This window comes from Panthera tigris, chromosome F2 (assembly GCF_018350195.1).
Source record: "Panthera tigris isolate Pti1 chromosome F2, P.tigris_Pti1_mat1.1, whole genome shotgun sequence".
NCBI classification, from domain to species: domain Eukaryota; kingdom Metazoa; phylum Chordata; class Mammalia; order Carnivora; family Felidae; genus Panthera; species Panthera tigris.
In genome coordinates, this window is record NC_056676.1 from 63182330 (window position 1) to 63200343 (window position 18014).

The following is an 18014-nucleotide window of genomic DNA, read 5'->3' on the forward strand; positions in this document are numbered from 1 at the left end:
CCATTTTTCTGTTGGAGTGCTCATATGTCCAATGTCTGCCTCTTCAGACACACAACAGATATACCATCATGCCCAGCATCTGATGTCACTACTAACCTCAAGAGAAGTACCTCCATTTGAGGCTGTGCCTGTGGATCACTATCAAGCTCACTACGACATATCCAGAGAGGCCTCTCATTACTGAATGATGCTTTTTATTAGAATTCTCTCTCCTATCACAGGTTAACTAATACTGAGTGTAAAAGTTGATCTTTATTGGTCTCATCCACTTTCACAAGGATGGGAAACAGGGTGATGTGTGGAATTTAGCATCTCAATGGGGCACCTTAGCAAGTAAAAGGAGGCATTATTAATATTCATGCAGGGGGCACCTAGGTGGCTCAGTCAGTTGAGCATACGACTTTGGCTCAGGTCATGATCTCATAGTTTGTGAGTTCAGCGCAGAGCCTGCTTTAGATCCTCTGTCCCCTCTCTTTCTGCCCCTCCCCTGCTTGCACTCTCTCTCTCTCAAAAATAAATAAAACATTAAAAAAACATAATCACGCAGGAACAGTTGGTGTAAAAGAGGACTATCTTGGGAATAGTGGGCCATAGGGTCTCCCTAAATATTGAGCCCAAATGAATAGCAGCCATAAACACTGACTGTAAAAGCGTATTGCATACTCCGTTGGTTCAGAGCACTGTTATACAAGCTTGATGTCCTTTGTTTCGTTTAATTCTTACAACAATCTTATAAGGTAGGCATTATTATTATTATTATTAATCCCTAGTTTAGAGTTGAGGGAAACAAAGCTCAGAAATTTAAATACCTAGCTTAAGCTAGTAAGTTGTTAAGTTAGGATTTAAACCTAATTTTGTAAAACACTAAGCCAAATGCTTTTTTCTATTATCCTGCCTTCCAGAAAAAGTATAGATTCTTGGAAATTGTTGTTGCCAGCTGGGTAAGGTTGGGTATTTTAAGAGAGGTTAGATATTAGAGATACACAGTGCCTTTATTAGAGGTCTACGAAAAACCAGGAGCTATAATAGATACTTTTTCTTTGTCTTTCCTTTAGGTCTGTCAGTTTGTTGTCTCTGTAAATGGGCTCAATGTGCTGCATGTAGACTACCGGACGGTGAGCAATCTGATTCTGACGGGTCCTCGGACGATCGTCATGGAAGTCATGGAAGAGTTAGAATGCTGAGCAGGTGGACATCCTGGCCCTTAAGTGGCCTGAGGATGATCAAAGCCAGGACAACACAAAGCAATGCAATGACAAGACTTCCATACAAATGGATGGTTTTGGACACACAAATTTTTTCTCCATACATACACATCTTGATTTGAGTTTCGTACACTGTTTGAATGTGGAAGAACCAGGTAGATCATCTTTAAAACAAAACAAAACAAAACAATTTATGTCAGTATAGAAAAAACATTGAGAAATGGAATTTTCTTACATAGTAGAATTGCCTTACTTGATTTCCATATGTAGGTCTCACCTGTTGTTTTTTTAATCTTAGTTTGCAGAAAGTTGTTGAAATGCTTCTCTGTCCAAAATAGCAATGTGCTAAAATCCCCTCCTAGGAATCAATAGAGTAGTTATTACAGATTTTAAATGGTTCTCTTACCAAAATGATCATGGAACTGTTTATTAAAGGATCTGAATCTCACCAACCTTCAAATAATGCAGCATCCAAAGGAATATTACCTGTTAACTAGCATTTTGAAGAAGGTTCTAAAGCACTCAAGTGCTTAAAAGCCATTGAAAAAATGGCTTTTTCTTAATTCCTGCCTTTAGTATCAACTTGTAACATATGATCTCAATTATGGCATTAGTTAGAAAACAAAAACCACGTGATAATATGGGTGAGAGAAATAGGGAGATAATACTTACAATTTTGTGCTCTGACTTCTTTCTGACCCTAAATAATTTTGTTCTGTCAGTCAGCTACAGAAGCCTTCTAGAGTTAATCCAGAATATGTTGAATGTCAAAACAGAGGAATTTGTATATATACATATCAAGCCTCTGGCAAGATTTCACTTTGAAGTTGTCCCTTTTTAAGTGAAGCGTTCTAGGACTTGGCCCATATGTGATAAAACTTGAAATTAAATTGCTTCATTGGCCTGAATTTTTACTAGCTTTCTAGCATGACATATTCTAGGGACATAACATGTCTTGCTTATTTGGTGGGATTATTTTTCACCCAAACATCGTCTTGCATTGTAATTTTTCAACTCACTGTATATACGCACATTTCTTCTTTTGTTTTAGAAAAGAATGCATTTGGGAATTTGGTGTGTAGAGGAAATTCCTCAAAGTGCCAAACTAGGTAGTCAGGGAACGCAAAATTCCATTCTGAACAACCAGGTTTCTTTCTTATCACGTATTCACAAAATAAAGTACGAATGCTGTACCTCGGCCATTCTTTTTGTGATAGGTTATCATAACGTATTGGTACTGGTAGGATGGACATGCCATGCTAAAGATGTTACATATATATGTTTCTGGTAATCCAACTTATCTGATCTGTAGCGTTAGTCAGAGAGCAGGATTTTGAAGTAACATAAAAGGTCTAACAATAGTCCCGTCGATCTACGTTTGGGAACTAGTATCGTCTGTATGTGTGTATGTGTGTTTATACTGTATGCCAGGCTTTGTGCTACGGCACTTAACATATGTGATCTCTTTGAATCTTCATCAAACCCTGCAAGATAGGTATTATCACCCTCATTTTTCAAATGTGGAAACTAAGTCTGAGCAAACTTAAAAACAGTTTCTATGTTCACACAGCTGCAAGAACTCGTAAGATTCAAACGTGGGCTTATTCAATGCTAACGCCCGTGTTACCGTCCCTCCCCGAGCGTCTCCCCATTTAGGGACCTAATGTTGTGGGCTTCTTTTATATCCAGTGCTGTGCTAAAACTATACGTCACTTATTCCTCCTGACCTGTGAGGTCAATATCGTCATTTTCTCCATTTTACATCTGAGGAAAGGACTCATAGACAGCTTAGTCATGTACCTAAGGCCACACAGCTAATAAATGGGAGACCTTATGGTTCAGCTTTAAAAGTTTTTATAACATCTTTAAAAGATGAGTCTTAAACGCTTTCTGTGACCAGGGGTTCGTTAAGTGACAAAAGAGGAAGAATGGCTTCTTCTTGCCAGCCGTCTGTACTTTGTACTCATGTCCCAGTGTGCATCATCTCAGGCCCTGGCATACACCATCCCTTCCCTTTAACCAGTCTAAGCACCAGAGAAGCATCTGCCTGTCTGTCTTCCACACAGCCTCCTTCCTGCAGGTAGACTTTCTTTGATTCGGAGAGTGTTATTGATATCTTTGGTCAAATGAATACGGAGGGAAGGAGAGAAGGAAAGAAAGGGAGGAACTATTTCTCCCTTTGGCTCTCATAGCCTTCAGTTTAAAGGCCAAATGACGGATAATTCAACCGAAGGCCAAGAGAGCTTTACCTTAGCTGTTCTTCAGCCCATTTTTGACATCCTTACAATGTGATTAAAGTGAATGATCCCATTCCTGTAGGGGCACTAGTTAGCTCCCTCCAGCCTTTGCACAATTTCTCCTCTCCGAAATATTATTTCACCTTCTTTGCCTGGGAAAATCTGTCTAATTAACTCCCCTTAGATATTATCTTCTCTGAGAAACCTTTGCCCGCTCCGTAGTTCTGGGATTGACTCCCCTTCTCTAAATTCCCATGGACCCTTATGCATCAACACCCTCTAATTACAGCATTGGTATTTGCTTTGAGGTGGTCCATCATGTGTCTGTCTCCCTAACTGCACTCTGAGTATCTGCAGAATGTTCCCTTCCCCTAGCCCAGTTTGTGACACAGTAGCGTATCAGCTATCCACGCTGCCCAACAAACCACCCGCAAACATGGCTTATAACACTCTATGTGCTCATGATCCTGTGGATTGGCAGTTTGGGCAGAGCTCTGCTGGGATGGCCAGCCATTACTCAGTGTGATGCTGGTTGGGTTCCCACAAACATTTGTGGTTTGGGATGGCCCAGCGCATGTGTCTTGCAGCTGGCTGAGGTGCCTCCATTCTACCCCGTGTGGCCTTTCCCCACAGCTGCCCAGCCATCCACATTAGGCCTCATGAGCTCAAAGAAGGTGAAAATGAAAACTGTGGGACCTTTTGTGGACTCGTCTGGAAAGTCACAGTGTTACTTCTGTAGCATGTTGTTGGTCAAAGCAAGTTCGCAAAACTAGCTCTGAGTCAAGAGGTGGGAAATAGATCTACCTTTAATGGGAGGAGCTGCAGAGAATTTGTGGCTACTTTTAATCCACCAAGAGTAGGCACTCTCCATTCATGGAATAAAGGACCTAAGAAGTTACCTAGTTATTGAAAGGCGAGACGCAAATAACTGACCAAACACTGGGTAGAAGTTTGATAGGAAGTTGTGAAGAAAGCCCAGTGCCTAATGAAAACTTCAAAGTTGGAAAGTCCTGAAATGATAGTGCCTCACGGAGCCACGGACAGCAGTTTAATCTTCTGCTGATGGGGAAATTGCAGTATGGAATGATCAGGGGCCACGCCCAACTCATGAGGCTTGTTGAGGCTGGAGCCTGGGCTAGACATCAGTCTTCCGCCCTCCCATGACATGTCCTTTATAAGATAGCTTTCTGTGGTGGATGCAAGTATGGCGAAGCTAGGCCTTTGGCTCTGGGGTATTCATAAAATGCAAGGGGCACCATGTACCCATGAAGGTGAAGGGCATACATTTTAACTGACTCAGGCCTTGGGTTGTTAAATCGTATCATTAAAAAAAGTATTTTGTGTGATATTTTAACAGATGAATTGCTTTAAAATTTAGGAACTTCGTTCCTGAATATAACACCAAGAATTATTCTAAATTAACAGTAAACAATATTTCTAAGAGCTTTTATTTCCTGTGTGTGTGTGTGTGTGTGTGTGTGTGTGTGTGTGTGTGTGTGTTTATCAGTGTGTGTGGTTTCACTCACTGAGAATCCCTGAAATGGCTTTCTTTGTTCCCAGAGAAAACACTTTGATTTTTCAGGTGTTTGTGTAATGTGTTCATGTTTCTGTGATGGAGGTGGAAATCTTTTTTGTTTCCTCGTTAGCATAATATGTGCTATCAGTGCAAATTTGAAGCCATGTTTGTTATTTCTGCTGTAGAGAGAAAAATGCAGTTGCCTTTTGGGTTGGTCCTATTGTGTGGTGTTTTATTATTAATCTCTGATAAATAATTGCATAAACTGATAGGGGGACTAGTTGAGTAATGATGGGTGACAGGAAGAAGATATCCACATTTGAGTAGATGAGATGCAGTCAGCTTCATATCATCTTATAAAAGGTGAATGCACTGGGGTGGTGGCAATTAGCAACTAAAAATCATTGCTTTCAGTTCAAAGTGGAGTCTCACATTTCCAAATACTCTTTTCAAATATTTGTGACAATAACCTACTTTCAAGACCCATTTTAAACTGACATTAACTATTCTCTCCTGTTGAGTATTAATCCTGTTTCATTTTTGATCAGCATAACTCTGGAATGTTTCAGTTTTGCCAACTGGTTAGAGTCCATTGATACCATTGTTTTAGCCATTTATGGTAGGATTTCAGATGTCATATGCTTTTCCTCAGTTCAACACCAAAAGGACAAATCTACAGCGTACCAAAATGAAATTCATCATCAAAGTTACCTATGATATTGTTAAATGCATTAATATATGTACTTAATATATATGTTTATTTTTAAATTAGGTTGAATTTATGTTTTCCTTTCTTAAGAATTATAGCAGAATACTTAAAATTGAAATATGAAAATAGATTGTATAGAGTGAAATAAATGTTAAATTTTTAAAACAATGACTTTACGTTTATAGCATTTCCTGTCTTTTAGCACAAATTAGCCACTTTTTATCCTAAGAAAGGGTTGCATTATAAAGTTGCTCTACTAGTAACCTATCAGAGAAAACACATGGGACTCATATCTACTTCTCTAATGTAGCCAAAAGTGCCATTTGTAACACTACTTAATGATGGATGTTTTCTGAAGCTCTTTTGCCTGAAAAAAGTGCATTAAAAAGCTTTTTCCGTACTCTATTCGATTTGGAATCATTTTCTGCCTGGTATTTCATCCTGGTATTGCTGAGTATTATGGAATAGTCTATATGGAAAAATGTTATATAGTTATTTACTACTCTGGGAGAATGTTAGTTCTTTTTCTATTTTCAACTAATTAGGAAATGGATTACATAATTCAGTATGTGTAAGGGCAGGGTAAAATATGAGGGTAAATGATTATTTGGATTGCACTCAATATTAACCAAAAGAACTTTACATTTTTCTCTCGTGTATTCCTTCCTTCCTTCCTTCCTTCCTTCCTTCCTTCCTTCCTTCCTTCATTTAAGGAATCTTGCTGAAACTATGTTTTATTAAACACTGAATATAGGCCCTGGGTATACAAAACTGAGTAGGTATGACCTTGAATCCAGCTCATCCTTTGAGTCACTTTTAGGCCTGCCTCCTAAAAGTGTTCTCTCCATGGAGGGGTGGGGGATATGAAATCATGGTGTTAAAGCAGATGGTTTCATGTGCGAGAAACCACCATCTGACCCAAGAACCAGAACACTGACAATAACTTACATTTAACTGTATCTTCCTTCACAACCATGTCCCCCACTTGCCCTTACTCAAGGTAACCACAGTGGTGAGTGTTGAGTTTACCATTCTCTTGTTCTTGATAATTGTTAAGATTTTTTTTAATGAACTTTATTAAAAGAACGTCAAGTTTTATATAATATTCTGAGATTTACATGTTTTCATTCAGGATTATATTACTAAGATTCTTCTAGATTTTTTTGTGTGTGGTCATAATTAATTCGTTTTTCACAGCTTCATAAATTTCTAGGGCACAAGTTGTCTATTTTCTTGTCGTTAGGCAAGACTGCCGTCGTCATCATCACTAATGGGGCTGTTATGAACATCCTTCCACCATCTCCTGGGAATAAGTGAAGGAGTTTATCTTAGGTATTTACTTGGGAGAAGAACTGCTTAGTCATGGGAAACATGAGTGCTGACTTTACCAGATCACATCTAACTAGTTCCCGAAGTGGTGAACAGATGTACACTCCCATCCAAAATATCAAAGTGATATGTGTTGTCAATATCTTCTCCAACACTTAATATTCAGAGACGTAATTTTTGTCGAATAAATGCCTATTTGGTCAATGACAGTGAGAGTCTGAATTTGCTGCAAAGCTCATAAATAAATTTAAAGCACAGAAAATACAATTAGTAGTTTGTAATCCTAACTTACTATATCAATGTCTTCATGATGCCTGGATGTCTTGAAACTTTTTATACTTTAACAACTCTGTGATTCTGATGAAGCAAGGATTATTGGAAGTTTGTAAGACATACTTAAGAACATCCAACAAATAATTATTAAGCACCTACTATGGGTCTGTCTCTAAGTCTTTGGCAAACAACTATAAATAAGACAGGTCCTCATCCACACGAAGTTTACATATTCTTGGGAGCCACAGACAATAAGTAAGTTACATAAAGAAAATAGTTCATTTTTGGGGCACCTGGGTGGCTCAGTCGGTTGAGCATCTGACTTTGGCTCATGTCATGATCTCGCTGTCTGTGAGTTCAAGCCCCGCGTCGGGCTCTGTGCTGACAGCTCAGAGCCTGGAGCCTGCTTTGGATTCTGTGTCTCCCCTTTCTCCCTGCCCCTCCCCCGCTCCTGCTCTGTCTCTCTCTCTGTCAAAAACAAATAAACATTAAAAAAAAATTAAAGAAAAAAAAGAAACTAGCTCATTTTAGATAAGGGTAAGTGCTAAGAATTAACTGAAACCAGATGGGGTAATGGGAAATGACTAGGATTCCAACGATGTAGTCAGTAAAAACCACGTTACTCCATTCCAGTGAGGCACCAGTCACGTTACAGTCTATGCGAACAGTGCCCTCTGAAGTTAGGCAGTGCAACAGCCCTTTACAAAAGCCTCTGCAAACCTCTTTCCAAACCTGACTTGAGTTAATACCTGAAGGATGGGATTGAGCCAGCCTTAGGGAAATCTGGAAGAAGAGTATTGCCGGCAGAGGAAACAGCGAGTCCAAAGATACTAAGGCTAGAAAGGTCAGAGGGGTTAAGAGCATGGGATCTGGAGACATACAGACCTAGATTCAGATTCCAATTCTCAGGCTTGAGAGCCCGTTCAGTTGCTCAACCTTTGTAGGTATCAGTTTCCTTATCTCTATAATGGAGATTACAGCACTGACTCCATTTGACCACTGTGAGGATTAAATGGAATAATGCCTGTAAAATCTTATCCTGGTGCCTCATCCAGAATAAGTAAGCAATAATTGGATGCTTCTCTTTCTTTTCTGCCCACAAAACAGGAAAGAAAATGAACTCGAGAAGTTATGACTTGCCCCAAACTCATGCCAACTAAGGTATACATGGGACTGGAACCCTGGCCCCAGAATATTCAGTCAGTGCTCTTCTCAGTGCATCTTTCTTTTCTTTTCAAGATTTTATTTTAAATAATCTCTACATCCAACTACATCCAATGTGGGGCTCAAATTTACAACCCCAAGATCAAGAGTCAAAGTCTCCACCAACTGAGCCAGCCAGGCACCCCTGGTGCATCTTTTTGTGTCCTGGTTTTCTCATTTTTAAGTGATATAATCATCTTAGAAAGCTATCGTGAAGATTAATTAGTAATATATTTGAAGGTCTTAGTACAGTGCCTGGTACATAGTATTTTAAACATAACTATTGATAGCTATGACTATTATTATTATTATTACCATGTCATGCTAATTATCAGTCATGTTGAAAGACCCACACTAATTCATAAGATCGTCTATACATAGATATCTTCATCACTAACCATATGCATATTAGTTGTTTTTGTCATAAACGAGATAACAGAAGGGTTAGAAAACACATACATGAGGGGCACCTAGGTGGCTCAGTTAGTTAAGCGTCCGACTTCGGCTCAGGTCATGATCTCACAGCTTGTGGGTTCGAACCCAGTGTCGAGCTCTGTGCTGAGAGCTCAGAGCTGGAGCTGCTTCGGATTCTGTGTTTCCCTCTTTCTCTGCCCCTCTCCCGCTCACATTCTGTCTGTCTGTCTGTCTGTCTCTCTTTCAAAAATAAACGTTAAAAATTTTTAAGAAAAAAATACATGATCATCACTACATTCAATTGAGTACATTAAAAGAAGTCACCCACTCTGTAACTTTTTTTGTTTTTTGAGAAAGAGAGAGAGCACACGTGCTGGGGGTGGGGGGAGGGGAGCAGAGGGAGGGAGAGAGAGAGTATCTTAAGCAAGCTCCAAGGTCAGTGAGGAGTCCAACTTGGAGCTTGATCCTAAGACTGCGAGATCATGACCTGAGATGAAATCAACAGTTGAACACTCAAGAGACTGAGCCACCCAGGTGCCCCTGTCACTTTTGCTATGCTCCTCAGGTACTGAGGAGCAAGGAGATTCACAGGTTGTGTAGAAAACATAGCTCTAGATTCGTGGCTGTAAGTTGGGAGAGAGCAAAAATCATTTCACTTTGGATCTTTACTCAGCCACCTCACTTTGAAACGAAAAATGTAAATAACTTACCAAACACAATCTTTAAAACTCAAGATCTCATATAAAGTAATTTCACAAAACTGCATATTATCTCTTTACTACCTGATGCATTTCCCAGCGGTCTTATAGCCTGTTAGGAAAACAATGGATATAGTCAGCTGTCCCAAGGCAAACTTTATTTCAGGGTTATGCCGGTAACTTAGTCTTGATTATAAAGAAGTTGCAAATGTTTCCTGGGCAAACCTTAATGGAGACATCATTCTGTTTCTCTTCTGTGGGCAGCTTCTGGAGTCCAGAGGCTTAGGAGAGTCATGCTGGAATTATGTAAGCGAAACCACCACTCTGGGCTTCTCTTAGCACCAGCTCTCCACAGGCAGTGGAGGCACAGGCTGCTGCTTGCCTGCTGTATCTGACGAACGCACTGGAGCAAAAGAAAGGAGCTCTCTGTAAAGAACTTGGCGAAGAGTCTCATGTTCTTACATCCTGGATTTGACAGCTACCCTTTCCTTTGCCTGTCATTCTTCTGCCTCTGTGACTTTCTCTTTGCCTCCTGGGACTCCATATCTTATTCTAAATTCCCCCTTGCTCCCTTGGGATTAAATGTTAAACTTGTTTCCCTCTGAAGCCTGAAATGCTTGGGTTCACAAAGGCTGATTCATAATACAAACTTTATGGAAGGGGGTAGTGACAATTCTTGAGTCCAGCTTGAGGGGCTGGGTGGAGAAAAAGGAAGAGAGAAGAAAGAAACGTTCGATCTGTTACCTCAACTTTGAAAATGTCTGTATGGGGGGCGCCTGGGTGGCTCAGTCGGTAAAGCATCCAACTTTGGCTCATGATGTCGCGGTTTCATGAGTTTGAGCCCCGCATCAGGCTCTGTGCTGACCGCGCCGAGCCTGGAGCCTGCTTCAGATGCTGTCTCTCTCCCTCCTGCCCCTCCCCCGCTCATACAGTCTCTCTCTCTTTCAAAAATAAGTAAAACATTAAAAAATATTGAAAACGTCTATATGAGTGTAGCCAAAACTGAGATGAACTCAAATTTTGAAAGATCTGGATGTTCCTGCCACTGAAAGGTGACGAAGTACAATAGTGCCCTTAGTCTTGAACCTGGGGAAAACTTGGAGCATGTGACATGGGAGCATGAAGGTTAGTTAATTATGAAGCAGGTGTGGAGTTTAACAGCAGAAAGCGAGGAAACCAGGGCTGTGAGCTCTAAGGAAGATGGGAGTCCGTGAACGCCAGCCCAGCCAGCGTGTTAAACAAAGAACCCCTGTTTTTTGTTTTGTTTTGTTTTGTTTCCAGATTTTCCCTCAGCCAGTCTGAGCCACATAACATATGAAAAAACTGCTTCTAGGGCTTTTCTTGCTTGAAGTGGAATGGGAGGAGGTAGGATCCTGTCTTACTTTTAAAGTACAGTTTGTCTCTTACTGAAAGCACACGGTCATCCACTCATTTGCATCTCTGCTTACCAGTCCACCTTTTTTGCTTTCCTTCTTCTTGCGTAAGAAAACTGGCTTACCTGTATGTACTCTACACACTCCCATCTCAGGACATAAATGGAAACAAAAGTGTGAAAACAGAATCTTTTTTTTTTTTTTTTTTTAATCTGTAGGAGGCCTTGTAAATTTGCTGGTTTCCTCTGTCATTGTATGGTTGGAGAGACAGTCCTAGTAAAACTAATAACAATAATAGCTAATATTTATTTCACTCTGAAAATAGGCCAGCTACTCTGATAAATGTTCTCTATGGATGATCTCAATCCTCACATGACTCCATGATGTAGGTTCTAGTAAGATCCTCATTTTGTAGACAAGGAACCTGGCTCTCTAGGGAGGTGAAGTCATTGGCACAAGGTCGGACTGGAACCCAGTCATTCTGACTACTGACAGTATCTGCCTCCCATGGCCACCCAGTTTGTACAAGAGCATAAGATCACATGCACATGTGCACGTGGTGGCAGAGAACCATCTAGAGCCAGATTTTGCTCCTCGAGAGCACTCCATTCTAGATGTTGCTGTCGGGACCGTACATGGCCCCATCCTGAGCAGCCATGATCCAGGGCTCGCCCCTCTTGCCTGGTGGCTGCCCTTAAGGCTTTCTTTCCTCTTGCGGACATGAGAGACTCCTCTTCTTGTTCTCTTTCCTCTCCACGTCACTACCTATCATTTGGTTCAGTCCTATGATTTCCTTTGCTCCAAAACTGGGGGTATAGTGGCTATTTCTCCAGCCCCTTTCTTAAATGCTTTCTAGGGCACAAATACCCAGACGCTTTTGTTTTCATGAACGCATTTCATTTCATTCATTCAATACCTAATAATATGTACCTCCTATGCTATCTAGTTTAAGTGAAAATCACAACAGGTGGGCAGCCAAAAAGTAACTTGGCAGCTCCAGAGGGTAGGAAGGAGCTACAATGAGTCCTGTATCTCTAGGACCTAAAACCGTACCCCGCACACAGTAATCTCTTCATTAATGTCTCTTTAACAAAGTATGTGTTTGTAAAAATCTCTTCAAATTCATCGTGTACTTTCCCAAAATGGAAATTGGCCCAGATGTCTTCTTGATGCCTCCTTTCTTAGATGACCTGTGAAATGCACCCCACCCCTTTTTCGTTCACTCCTGGAGGCAATCTGGCGTCTCCTGGTTTCCCTAGGTCCTCCAATAAGGCCAGACTGACATCTGCTGGAGCACGGGAGACCTTCAATCTGGCCTCTTTCTTGGAGCTTAGTAGGAGAAAGTGGTCTTACAGCAAGGACCAAGGAGAGGCAAAGAGACCTCCCTCTTTTAGAAAGAGAGACATTTAAGGTCACAAACCCATCATGAAAGGAATCAAAGCAAATCCCTGTGATTCCGGATTTCCAGAGTTTCTCAATGATTGAGAAATTATGTGCTACGCACATGCTAAGTGTTTTATGTACGTTATTGTTTGACTTACTTTATGCGCATTGTCCCAAGTAACCACTTTACGATGCACCTCTTCACAGTGTTTCCTGAACTCCAACTTCACGTTTGAGCTTCTAACCTTCCCTACGACCACCACTGTGCAGAACAACTAGGTTATAAGGCGAGGGCTCCATGATATAGATGGACTTTGTACTCAAGCCTGCACACATGAGCGCACATACACACACACACACACACACACACACACACGTTTGAAAGAAAAAAATTGTCTGGATGAGGTCTGTGAGAGTTGTTGTTGTCTTTTAATTCCTGAGAAACTCTTCATTCTTAGAGGTGCTGTGCTTTTCTCATGTGAATTACAGGTCAAGAAAAGTGTGTTCAAGTTTTCCCTTAGAAATGGGAACACGTTGGGGCACCTGGGTGGCTCAGTTGGTTGAGTGTCCAACTTCAGCTCAGGTCATGATCTCACAGTGTGTGAGTTCAAGCCCCACGTCCGGCTCTGTGCTGACAGCTCAGAGCCTGGAGCCTGCTTGGCATTCTGTGTCTCCCTCTCACTCTGCCCCTCCCCCACTCATGCTCTGTCCTCTCTCTCTCTCTCTCTCTCTCTGTCAAAAATAAATAAACATTAAAAATTAAAAAAAAAAAAAAGAAATGGGAACATGTTGGGGTGCCTGGGTGGCTCAGTCCATTAAGCGTTTGACTTCAGCTCAGGTCATGATCTTGTGGTCCGTCTGTGGGTTTGAGCCCTACGTCGGGCTCTGTGTTGACAGCTCAGAGCCTGGAGCCTGCTTGGCATTCTGTGTCTCCCTTTCTCTCTGCTCCTCCCCTGCTTATGCTCTGTCTCTCAAAAATGAATAAACTTAAAAAAAATAAAAAAAAAAAAAAAGAAATGTGAACATTTCAGAGCCTGCTTTTGAAGGCTACCTCGAGTGGCACCTGGGTGGCTCATGGGTTAAGCATCCGACTCTTGGTTTCAGCTCAGGTCATGATCTCACAGTTTGTGGGTTCAAGCCCCACATCAGGCTCTGCACGGGCAGTACAGAACCTGCTTGGGGTTCTCTCACTCTCCTTCTCCTTATGCCCCTCCCCTGATCATTCTCTCTCTCTCTCTCTCTCTCTCTCTCTCTCTCTCTCTCAAAATAAGTAAATCAATTTAAAAAAAAAAGTTTGAAGGCTACGTCGATATTCTACCTGAGTTACTGACTACAGCAGAGGTTCATCCGGAGAGAAAGTGTCTATTAACAACTCAAGATCATTAATGCACAGAACAAGAAAAGCTCAATGGCTATGCATTTTTATGGTTGCTTAACACAATGCGGGTAACTGTTAGGGGGCTTCCTGACTTCAGGTCCCCACCATGTGCAGCAAGGACAGCATGCACACATCCCCCTTCAGCCATGTTCAACCATGGGATGAAGTACCTCTTTCTTACTCTTTGGAAATAGCTTCTGTTCACATCAACTACATTGTGGATGCCTTGGGATGATGTCAGCCTCTTACTATGAAAAAGAGCAAGTCCGGAAACAAAGCACGCATTGGTTTGTTTGGCAGGTCTGGTGGGGTCAGACAATCGGAGAGTTCTGTGAGGACTGAGACCACCCGTTGCATGAACAGACACTGTCTCTCATTTGACAACTGGAGTCTTCCCCTGGTAGTCCAAAGGGAATTCTATAAAAAGTAAAAATAGTGCACATACAGCTTCTCATTTAATACTGTCCTTTTTTTATTTTTTATTTTTTGGTAAAAATTTCCTTTGAGGTTAGCATCTAGACTCTAAATTCAAGTAAAGCTTCCCTTTTTAAAAATGTTTGCGGAGGTGAGTTAAGAGTACAAGGCATTTCCTTTTGATGCTCCTTGCCTTTTGTTCCCATAACCACCAACTGCCTTTCCCTCTCTCCTACTCTTTTCTTCCCCATTTTGACTTCAAACCTGCTATGTCTCCTTATCAGCTTCTAGCAGCCTCTTCTACCCTTACTGAAAGTTGAACCCTACCTGAGGGAGGCTGGCTGGAACAGGGCAAACATAGACCTGAGAGTGGGTGCAAAACCATGTGATGGAAAACGCACTGGGGCATCTCTGTGGAGAGGCTATGTCTGTTGGTAGGTCCACATAGGAGGACGTATAGGAACAGAGCCAAAGATCAGCACCTAGGCAACAAACAGAAAGATCTGTTGCTGTCGTAGGATCTGAAATAGGAGACAAAATAGGAATGGAGACAAAAGTCATAATCTAGACAAGGCAGAAATGTGTTAGGAAGACAAAGACTAAAGCCAGAAAGAGAGCCCTAGAACTTTTGTCATGAGCAACAGCATCCAGAACTTTCTTCTAGTCTGTAACAGCCAGGTGATGATCAATACCAGTTCAATTAAATCGAGAATGCAAGTAGACTTCTCTTTATGCTCTTATGATTTTCTGCCTCATACTAACTGTATTTATACAGTTGTCTTGTCTTAACATCGAAGACCCTTGTCCGCTCATCTTGGTGTGATCCACAGTCCCTAGCATGTAACTCCATAACAAAATGATTCATCCGCAAACATATGCATTAAAGACAGTGCCAGGACACTGGTTTAACATCCTAACTTAGGCAGTTGCTGCGTGGAATATAAAAGACACAAAAAAATGAAATGAATAATTACCAGCACCAGCTGTTTCCACCAGCTATTTCCACACCAGCCATCTGGAACCTCATAAAGTTGTTGTGAGAATTCAGTTAAATGAGATAACCCGTGTAAAGAGCTTATTATATGCTTGGCATATAAGTGCTTAATATCATTATACTTATCATAATAGGTAATATCATCATGCAGTTTTATTTTCAGCACACACCAACTAGGAAATGTGACTGTGGTAGAGTGACTAGAGGCTTACTTGCCAATCCTGCTTCCTCTTCCTGGATACACAGGAAGTCTACATTTTCCAGCCCACCGTGCATTTGGGTGGGACAATGTGACTCGATTCTGGTCAATGGCATGTGGGTAGAAGTTATATACACCACTTCTGAGGCTGGCTATAAAAATATCCTGTGAAATCTTACACTCCCTCTTACATGGGGCCAAAAGAGAAGGATTCTGTGATAGAGAAGCCACATAGTGGAAAGATCCTGGATCCCTAAGGTGTCTGTGGAAGACAGCATCCTGACTCAAATCACGCTATGATGTGAGCAGGAGACAAACTTGTATTGTTTAAGCCCCTGAGATTTGGGGGCTTATTTGTTATTGTAGCATAAATGGCCTTGTTCTAATGCAACGGTATTGGAGAAAAGAAAAAAAAATGCTTTAAATTAGTTATTTGAAAGCAAGCAACTAATTACCAAAAAAAAAAAAAAAAAAAAAAAAAAAAAAAGCAGAAAAAAAGATTTACCCATGAAACCAATCTGCAAAATGGTATGGAGGTTTTGGAAAGCTACAAGGCACCATTGTCTGCTATGAGGTAGTCCCAGGTTTGCACACTGACATAATGGCAGAGCTGGGACGTGAGTCAGGTGTGTCCAACTCCAGGACCAGTACTTTTTATTTTTTTTATTTATTTATTTTTAAAATTTTTAATGTTTATTTATTTTTGAGACAGAGAGAGACAGAGCATGAATGGGGGAGGGGCAGAGAGAGAGGGAGACACAGAATCGGAAGCAGGCTCCAGGCTCTGAGCCATCAGCCCAGAGCCTGACGCGGGGCTCGAACTCACCAACGGTGAGATCGTGACCTGAGCTGAAGTCGGACGCTCAACCGATTGGGCCACCCAGGCGCCCCTTTATTTTATTTTTTAACTACATCCTTCATCACTTTGGAATTAACCAGCAGAAGTGCCTCCTGCAAGTTAATGATAACATACAAGATCTCAGTGGCCAAACTACATTGAATGATGAGTTAGCCAAAGGCTTTGGCAGGTGGTAGAAAGGATGGTGGAAAAGAAAGAACCAAAATGTAAAGCAGTGCAGAAAGTTCAGCATGGTGAGATGTGCCATGAGCAGGAAAATGTGTCACAAAGCCAGAAGCTAAAAGAGGGGAACAGGGCAGAAGTGTGGAGGGATGGAATCAAGAAGAAAGGCTCAAGCTGGATACTGAATCATAGCGGTTGTTGGAAAGTGGCTGTAATGTGATTTTGCCAAAGGGAACAGTCCTGATGGACAAGGCTCAGCAGGATGGACTTGAGGCATGAGAATGAGTACAGCAGGAAACTTCCCCCAAACCCCCTTCAAATACCAGCCCAAACTGTGTCATGACTATGGAATGTAGAGACGCACAATATATAAAGACTAGCTCCATTATCACTCAGGGTGGTCAGATTTGAGGTTCACAGTTATTCCAGGAAGGTCGATGATCTCATCTCCAAGTTTCCTTAATACCAGTCACATATATTTGAAGAGCTCACTTAGCTCTCATTGGCATAGACATACAAATAGCTGGCAAAACTATTGAGTAGCATCATTAAAGGCACATTTTTGACTGTGTTTTTGGTCTCCTGGCATCCATTACCACTTTTTCTTTGCTAACAGCACCTGTATTTTGGTGGTGAATTTGCCTCTCCCTCATTTTCTATAGTTGTCATGAGATGTCTATCATGGTGCCCTAGTCTCTCCGAATGAAAGAATGGGCTCCAGACCCAAGATAAATCAATACTATCTTCGAGGGATTTTGAGCAGAATGCAAGGATGGGGAAAAAATAGTTGAATTTCATTAACCCAGGTGGTCCCTCAGGCCCACCCTGGATCTTTTCTTCTGTAAGCCTGATTCTCAGGGCCTTCTGATGAAATCTGTAAATTCTACTGGTCTTTGGTGAGGTGTGGAGTAAATGGACCCAAAATCAGGACAAAGTGGTTGGGTAGGCTTGGAAGAGTACCAGGTGTCAATTCCGCAGAACAAATGGAAACCAAGAAGCAGATAACAGAAGCAGGTATCTGCTAAGAATTCAAGCATGTGGAAATGATCAGCTTTAGGGGTTATGCTGTGAAAATATTTCTCAATTAATTTAGAAAAGAGGGAAGATCAGTCAGCATGGCTTTTGTTTGTTTTGGTTTTGGTTTTGGTTTTGGTTGCAAGTGACAGAAAACCAGCTTGAACTAACTTACAGGGAAAAAAAGACTTTACTGCTTTATTTAACCACATTGCAATAGGAACAATGATTATATAATTTATCATTCACCTGGAACACTTCTGAAACTGTAAGAGGGAGCTATTAATGATTAAGCCGGAACAGCAGGTGTAAACCGGGACTGCTTAGGCAAATTGGGAACTGGCAAAACTCCATGGGTGTTAGGAAATCAGGATGAGTAAAACCTAAAAGACTGCCAGGGATCTCACTCTCTGTGTAGCTGTTACTTTTCTCTACTTTCTACTTCTCTTGTGTGGGCTTTACTCACATAAGCTTATATCACAATGGGCATAAATTCTTACAGCTTACCAATCAGAGAGGAATGGATGTTTGTCCATTGGCTTCAGTATGAAATACCCTGCCCCGGAATTCCAACTCGGTTGGCCTGTGTCACATGACCATCCCTGGACCAACCTTTGTGAACAAAGGGATAGATTCCCACTACTGGTTCCCCTT

At 41.3% G+C, this 18014-nt stretch overlaps 1 protein-coding gene across 1 annotated transcript in view; it reads left to right on the top strand.

The window, feature by feature from the left end:
• Nucleotides 1-5764, top strand: part of DEPTOR (DEP domain containing MTOR interacting protein) — a 134666-nt gene extending 128902 nt beyond the window's left edge. The window contains exon 9 of the mRNA XM_007075589.3: nt 1056-5764. Coding sequence (XP_007075651.1) covers nt 1056-1184 — 129 coding nt within the window. The 3' untranslated portion in view covers nt 1185-5764. The remainder of the gene's footprint in view (nt 1-1055) is intronic.
• The last annotated feature ends 12250 nt before the right edge of the window (nt 5765-18014 follow it).